The sequence below is a fragment of the Glycine soja genome, chromosome 12 (assembly GCF_004193775.1).
Source record: "Glycine soja cultivar W05 chromosome 12, ASM419377v2, whole genome shotgun sequence".
NCBI classification, from domain to species: domain Eukaryota; kingdom Viridiplantae; phylum Streptophyta; class Magnoliopsida; order Fabales; family Fabaceae; genus Glycine; species Glycine soja.
In genome coordinates this window covers 1,750,386-1,758,402 of record NC_041013.1, presented here as the reverse complement: position 1 = coordinate 1,758,402, position 8,017 = coordinate 1,750,386, and the positions used below count along the sequence as shown (strand labels likewise).

The 8,017-nt window shown below is 31.1% G+C and overlaps 1 protein-coding gene across 1 annotated transcript; it reads left to right on the top strand.

Moving 5' to 3' along the window:
• The first annotated feature begins 3,388 nt into the window (after positions 1–3,388).
• LOC114379231 (probable alkaline/neutral invertase F) lies at positions 3,389–7,111 on the top strand. Its single transcript, XM_028337856.1, has 5 exons — positions 3,389–3,524; positions 4,245–4,710; positions 4,954–5,385; positions 5,628–6,186; positions 6,491–7,111. The coding sequence occupies exons 2-5, from the start codon at positions 4,318–4,320 to the stop codon at positions 6,778–6,780; spliced, it is 1,674 nt and encodes a 557-aa protein (XP_028193657.1). The 5' UTR covers positions 3,389–3,524; positions 4,245–4,317; the 3' UTR covers positions 6,781–7,111.
• Positions 7,112–8,017: the final 906 nt, after the last annotated feature.

Genomic DNA, 8,017 nt, shown 5'->3' with positions numbered 1-8,017 from the left:
GAGGATCTTGGCCAGGCATCAATTCTTCTGCCCTCCAGATTTTCATTTAACTATGAATTTTCAGTAAGTAACTAGTGAACAAAATACTTTTATTTGAAAACATTAATGATTCTATTATTTAGATTAGAGCAATGAATAATCCAAGTAATATAATCATTAATCTTTTCAAATAAAAGTATTACATTCACTAGTGACTGAAAATTCAAAAAATTGTAACATACTTCAGTGAAAATTGCTATGCAATTTCCAAGGCAAAACCAACGGAAAATTTTCCCAGCAGGACTGACATTCCCAATATAATAACCACCATTAGGTGACATGAAATTAGAAATCCAATTATCTGGATAATCTGGAATTACACTAAACTTGTTGAATGCAGTATGTGAGTATTCTTCTGTCACTTTTCTTCATGACTTTCGGGATGTGATGTGAAGAGAAGAGAAAAAAACAACTCACATGCTCACTTGGCAAACACCGTTCAATCACAACTGGAGTTTTCGGTCAGCAGGTTCTAAAGATGTGGTTCTTGGTTTACAATGGTTAAGTCGATGATTAGAAGTTTGGAGTGTGAGCAAATCTGTTTGCACTAGCAGCCCTGTATTGGCTGTGTTTATTCATCTTGTTTCTCATTTTGTAAGCATTGGTGCATGGTTTGTTTGGCTGATTGTTGGAGACTCATGTACTCTTATTGATCATAGTAAAGTTATTTTTTTGTCTGGATGACCCGTGTTTTTTATCCGTTTTTTCACTTTCTAGTTAGTTTGTGTTCTATTGTCTATGGTATATTGTTAGTGTTTCTCATAAGCTCTTCCAAGTTGGCCGAATTTATTCTGCTGCATATTGCTCTATTCCATTGTAGTTACTGTTTTGGCATAACCTGTTACCCCATCAGAGTGGCTCTTTGGTCAGAGGACTACTTGGCTTGCTTGAATAAATAATGCAGACATATAAAGATGTCATTCTGTTACTGTATTAGCCAATCTTTTTCTCAATAAGCTCAAACTACTCATTTTATTTTTATATGTATATTTAATCTTCTTAATGGTTTATTTCTTTCACGAAACTATATTACAACTAAATAGATTTTTTTTCTTGTAAGTTTTGCTTAAAATTCACTTATCTCATTGGCTTCCCTTTTAAATAAAATAAAAATAGGTCTTATAAAAAACTATTTTTTGGCACCAAACAAAGTATAAAAATTGTTTTGAGATGTAACTGTAAACAGACAATAAAACTTAATAATGCATATATCAATTGACGTAAGATTGTTTTAGTTTAATCAGTTATCTCAAATTAAATATAGGATTACTAAACTTTGATGTCTATGAATGTCCTATTCAAATAGAGTAATTATTATCTCCTTGAACATGAAGGATACCCTTGACCTCATACTACAACAAATGAGACAATAAAAAAAAATTGTTCTGTTAATTATGCGTGTTTTGCATAATAAATTTTAGGAAAAAATTTAAAAACATTTCAATTGTTTTGTAAAATTATGAAATGAAGAGAATTTAGTTTCATAAATAGGTGCGCGCGTGCATACACACATTTTTGTAAATATTTAAACATAATTACATTCAAACTAAAAATTTAGTTAAGTTTTACAAATAATATTTGAAAATAAATTAATTAGAAAGCATTAACATATTAAATACTTTTAGTTAATTATAAATAATTTCTAACTATTATTTTTTATATAATAATTTTTGAGTAAGTTACACGGATATGTCTGAAGTTTCTTGAAATTTCATCATATAAAATTTCTGTTTTTTTAATGTTTAAATTAATCTTCCTTATATGGATACACATTATAATATTTTTCAAACAACTAAAAGATTAAAAGATTATTGTAGATGTAAAAATGAGAGACATCTAAAGAAATTTAACGAAACTTTTAGGAACTGTTTTGACACTTTTTTTAATATCATCATGTGGATAAGATAATACATGTTTCATTAATTAAAATATAGGCCAAAGTTATTTAACGAAACTTATATAATCTTTTTTATGTAATTTATATACTATTATTTAATTATTAATTTTTTATATATGATTTTTTTTAAAATTTACAATAACTATCTTAAAAGTATAAATATATATAAATTACACTAATAAATAATAACAAAAAAATCATAATGAACGAAGTGTTAATAATGATTTTGTTTAATATTTTCAAATAAATAATTAATTTCTGATAGTCTCTAAAAGTATTTGAAATTGTATCTTTTCGTCATTTTAGTCTCTAAAACTAAGTAAAACTCAAATAAAATTTCTGATATTCATAGGATTTAATTTGAGTAATTGAAATTAATTCATTTTTCTCATTTGTATCCCCATTCCGGGAACATAAGTGATAATAATATAAGTTTAGGGACAAAAATAAAAAAAAGGAAAATTATTTTTAGAAACTTAAATGAAATCTTAAATAATTTCAGAGACGAGTTTTTTTTAGTTTTATAGACTGGCAGTAAAATATAAATTTAGGACTAAATTATCCTTTACTCATATTTTTTTCTTTCGAACAACACTATTAAGTCCGATCCACCCTATATATCGGGTAAACTTTTTATTTCAAACAATGTTATGAAATCCACCCTGTCCATAAAAAAAAAAAAAAAGTCCACCCTATATTGGATAAAACTTTTTTATAAGTCCTACGTACTTATTTTGAGAATTAAAAAAAATCATTTAATAATAAAAATATATCAAAATTAAAAAAAAGGGTTCGTGGAATGATGCAAGAGTAAAACATGTTCCCCGTCGTACAAAGCATACACAGCAACACAACAACTTTTTTTGTTTTGGTGATAATTTTTTTTTTTTTGAATCGTAGTGCCATTATTGAATTGAAGCTAGCCACATTGTTCCACTTTTGGTTGTGTTGTGCCTTTCTTTTAAATCCTGCTGCATATGCATCATATGGACAAGTGGTGGTCCATGATCACATAATAATTTCTATTTGTTTGGGGTTATATGTTGATTAGAGTAATAATAAAATTGTTCTTCTTGATTGTAAAAAATATATGAAAAAATGAATAGTAAAATAATGTTAATAACTAATACCTTTAAACAGTTGGAATCAGTTTTTTAGCATTATTTTACACATTCTTTTATTCTTGGATGAATAATATGATGAATTAAACTAGTATAGGCCAAAGTTACTTAAAAGTTCTATATAAATTTTTATTCAAAAATAAAAAATATATTAATAAGAACACATTCACAATTCCTTTTTTTTAAAAAAAAAAAACAAAAAGAACACATTCAAAGTATATTTCTCCATTCAATTTTGTTTTTGTCTATAAGATTTACGTGGCTATTAAATATACGTCATTACTCTCCCCACAACACAAGACTACAGAAACCGTAAGGTACAAAGCATTGCATAATTGAAGTAAGAAGAAGCCACCCACTTGCTCTGCTTCTTGCATGTGATTTTTCTTTCACTTCTGCAATATATACGTACGCTTCGGCAACACCCTTCTCTCTCTCTCATTTCTTCTTTTTCTTCTCCTTCTCGGGTTAGTTCTTTTCCATGTACCTAGTTTTCATTCTATTTCTTTTTCTTCTTCCTTGGCTTCCCAGAATTTTTATTCTCCTTCTTTCTTGCTTCAACTTGAACGATTGATTTTTTACCATTATTTTTATGTTTCTTGATCTTTTTTTTTTCTTGTATATGATATTCTTTAAGCTGTGAAATTATGAGTTGTGAAAATATGAGGTGACAAATGATGAGATTTAAAAATCACATACCTTTTTTTTCTTGCATGCATGAAAGAATTGTCCCTCCTCTGTTTTACTATCAAAAGATTAACGAACTTGAATTTCATGATGTTTAACCACCTTTGTCATAGAGAATGTACAATAAGAAAGTGTCTTATTATCTTTTGATTTATGCAAGACATCTGTAACACTAGCTGGATGAATGAATGTGCCATTCTGTTATTTTTTTCCCCTTTCCTAACTGATAATTAAAATCACTTGAAATTAAAGGTATGTGATTTTTAAACTTCATCATTTGTCACCTCTGGTGAATGTTAAATTGTTCATTAATCGCAATACTTAACTATAGGCGTTGTTTAGGAACCTGTATGTGCGAATAACAGTCACTTGGATAAAAAGGAAGCATGACTTTCTAAATATCTGCTTTTGGGAATCCATAATGCACCATGCGTAGTTGGTGGCATGGTTTAATTTTATTTTAATTTTCTCTCATTGATTGTATGATAACTCAATCGCAGGCTTTTGATAACTACTACTGTAGTTACAATACTCTTTCTCGCCGTTAAGAATTTGGAAATATCTTCATTTACCATGGATTGGTGTCAAAATCAAAACGGAAGTTTTAAAAGTACAGATGCACTATGTATTGCGGCAGAAGCTGATGAGGAGGAACTTGATTTCACAAAGGTAGACAAGCCAAGGCCTATAGAAAGATGCAAATCATGCGAAGTAAGATCACTAAGTGAACTGTCCAAAGTTTCTGAGAACTCTTCTTACTCAATAGACCATCTTGATAAGGCAGCTTCTCTTCAGCCAAAATCGGGTATGAATACCCCAGGATCATTGGTATTGGATCCACAATCACATCCAATAGTATCTGAAGGCTGGGAAGCTCTGATGCGTTCCTTGGTGTATTTTCGTGGTCAGCGTGTTGGTACAATTGCTGCTATGGATAGTTCTGATGAGAAAATCAATTACGACCAGGTGCACACATGTTGTCATCTCCTAATTGCATCCATTTATTGTTTTCTGGAGAGTGTGTGGTTTTCAAAATTAAATAAACTTTTGTGTAATGTACTAGGAAATGAATAATGATTGTGAAATTCTGAAAATGGGTTGGTTATATCTGTCCAGATCAATGACTTTGATCATTATATATATTATGCCATTTCTACCCCTTTTGAGTTGCTATGGAGAGTTAACCTATGATGTTATATTTGTGTGTAGGTGTTTGTAAGAGACTTTGTCCCTAGTGCTTTGGCTTTTCTGATGAAGGGGGAACCTGAAATTGTTAGAAATTTTATCTTGAAGACCCTTCGCCTTCAATCATGGGAGAAAATGATTGATAAGTTTCACCTAGCAGAAGGAGTAATGCCAGCAAGTTTTAAAGTACTTCATGATCCAGTCAGAAACCATGAGACCTTGATAGCAGACTTTGGTGAAAGTGCAATAGGCCGGGTTGCTCCTATTGATTCGGGATTTTGGTGGATTATATTACTTCGTGCATACACAAAGTCTACAGGAGACAATTCCTTGGCTGAACTGCCTGAATGTCAGAAGGGCATGCGCTTGATTTTGAATTTATGCCTTTCAGAGGGATTTGACACCTTCCCCACTCTACTATGTGCGGATGGATGCTGCATGATAGATCGTAGAATGGTGAGTTTGTTGGACTCTGATAACTGCAACATCATATTTTACATCGCCTAGAGAATAAAATAAGGAATTGGCTGTAAGAAAACATTTTTGTTCTAGTTCTAGGTTTCTCTGGTTTCGCAGATTAATATTGTGAACAGTTCAATCCTATTTAGTCAAGAACAATCCAATTTTGTGCCTCCATTAATGAAAACACATCCACAGTTTCAGTATTTCTTCTTACTTACATGTTTTTGACATATCAGGGTGTTTATGGTTATCCAATTGAGATTCAAGCACTTTTCTTCATGGCTTTAAGGTGTGCCTTGATATTGCTAAAGGAAGATGCTGAAGGCGAGGAGTTCAGAGAAAGAATTACCAAACGATTGCATGCCTTAAGCTATCACCTGAGAAGCTATTTTTGGTTGGATTTGAAGCAACTTAACAATGTATATCGCTTCAAAACAGAAGAATACTCACATACTGCAGTCAACAAGTTTAATGTCATTCCTGATTCTCTACCTGATTGGATTTTTGATTTCATGCCACTTAAAGGTGGTTACTTTATTGGGAATGTCAGTCCTGCTAGGATGGATTTCCGTTGGTTTTGCCTTGGTAATTGCATAGCAATTTTGTCCAGCTTGGCTACTCCTGAGCAATCCATTGCAATCATGGATCTCATTGAATCTCGGTGGCAGGAACTGATTGGGGAGATGCCACTAAAAGTTTGTTATCCAGCCCTTGAAAACCATGAGTGGCGAATCATAACTGGATGTGACCCAAAAAACACTAGATGGAGTTACCACAATGGAGGATCTTGGCCAGGTATCCGTTCTTCTGCCCTTAGGCCAGATTTTCATTGAACTATGTTACAACTTTGAATTTTCAGTAACTATTGCACACAATACTTTTATTTGAAAAGATTAATGATTCTATTATTTAGATTAGAGCAGTGAATGCTACTGATAACACTACAACATGTTATTTAATTAGGTACTCAATTGAGATATACTTTAGAGTCTTTTATCTAGTGTAAAAATATCTCATGAGGTCCTTTGAGGCAAGGTGGCATTTAGCATATCGTTGAAGAAATTCTGAGATACATTTTTGGATATTGTGGTGGATGCAGTTCTATTATGGCTTCTTGCTGCTGCCTCTATCAAGACAGGACGACCCCAAATTGCAAAACGTGCCCTTGAAATTGTTGAAACTAGGTTGTTCAAGGACAACTGGCCCGAATATTATGATGGAAAGCTTGGTCGTTATATTGGGAAGCAAGCCCGCAAATGCCAAACTTGGTCCATTGCTGGTTACTTGGTGGCTAAGATGTTGTTGGACGATCCATCACATTTAGGTATGGTGGCACTAGAGGAAGACAAACACCAAAAACCTGTGCTCAGAAGATCAAATTCATTGTGAGTTGATTTTGACTTGCAATGGCAAAAAAGGAATTAAGAAGGGCAAGGTGGGCGGCAACACTGAAAAGAAGCTCAAGATTTTGTTTCGTACTTTTAGGTTCTATGTACTATTTTTCTGAGATGCATTATGTTAAGCATCTCTAGCTAATTGCATTGTGCTAGAGTTAAGTGCTTAGAGAAACACAAGTTCGTTCTTAGGAATTGCATGAATTTCTTAGCGGATGATATGTAAAACTAGATCGAGATCACTAAACAACACCAGACATTGAATGTATTTAGCTGATATATAGTTTGCGTCATCACAAACAAAATGCGAGATACAATTCATATCATTCAGCCCTATGATTCCCTATTAAGTCTCCATCCTTTTATCAGTTTATGTTAAGTAGAATTAGACTACATACTGATTGTGTCCAGATCTCTTACCTAATTAAATGCTAATTAATTTTTTGTAAGGCCAGTGGACCAGAAAGTATAAATATGAAACAGTCTTATATCCTATGAAATTTCATCTCCGAGATCTATTCACGAGTGAAGTGTCATCAAATGCAGCACATTTTCAAATAGAATAAAGAAAAATTCATTGGTGGCAAAAACTCCATTCTACGAAAACTGCTTCGTGTTAATGATAATTTCCCTACATATGAAAAGTAGACAATTTACAGATATTTAGTTGTCACTCATTCGGATTATTTATGATTAATAATTGGGGTCAGGTAATTGTAGATTTGAACAATCAAAGACTTACAAATTCCATGCATGTGTTTAGTATTTTAATTTACAATTATGATACTTAATTGTCGCCATTAATGGACCGGGCAAAGAGAATTTAAAAAATTAATGAAAATTAATATCTTAAAAAAGAGAACATATCTTATTCAATACTTATAGCTATTGAAAAAGTATGTTAAACTAGTATTTTTAATGTTTATTTTAATAATTTATAATAAAGAAAAAAATTAAATATGTAAGTTGTATAATTGTAATTAAAATCGATAGTAAATAAATTTTTTTAAACATAATTCTTTTAGATTTATGATAAATAATTTATATTATAATACAAAATTATTTTAATTATCGAATATGGTAGATGGAAAGAGATAAAAAAAATGAACTAATTATAAGATCAAATTAAAATTATAAAAATATATTTTAAAAGGTAAAAATTGAAAAAGATAAAATTAATATTCATGATGGATATAATATCCAACAGATTGATGGATATAATACTTGATTTT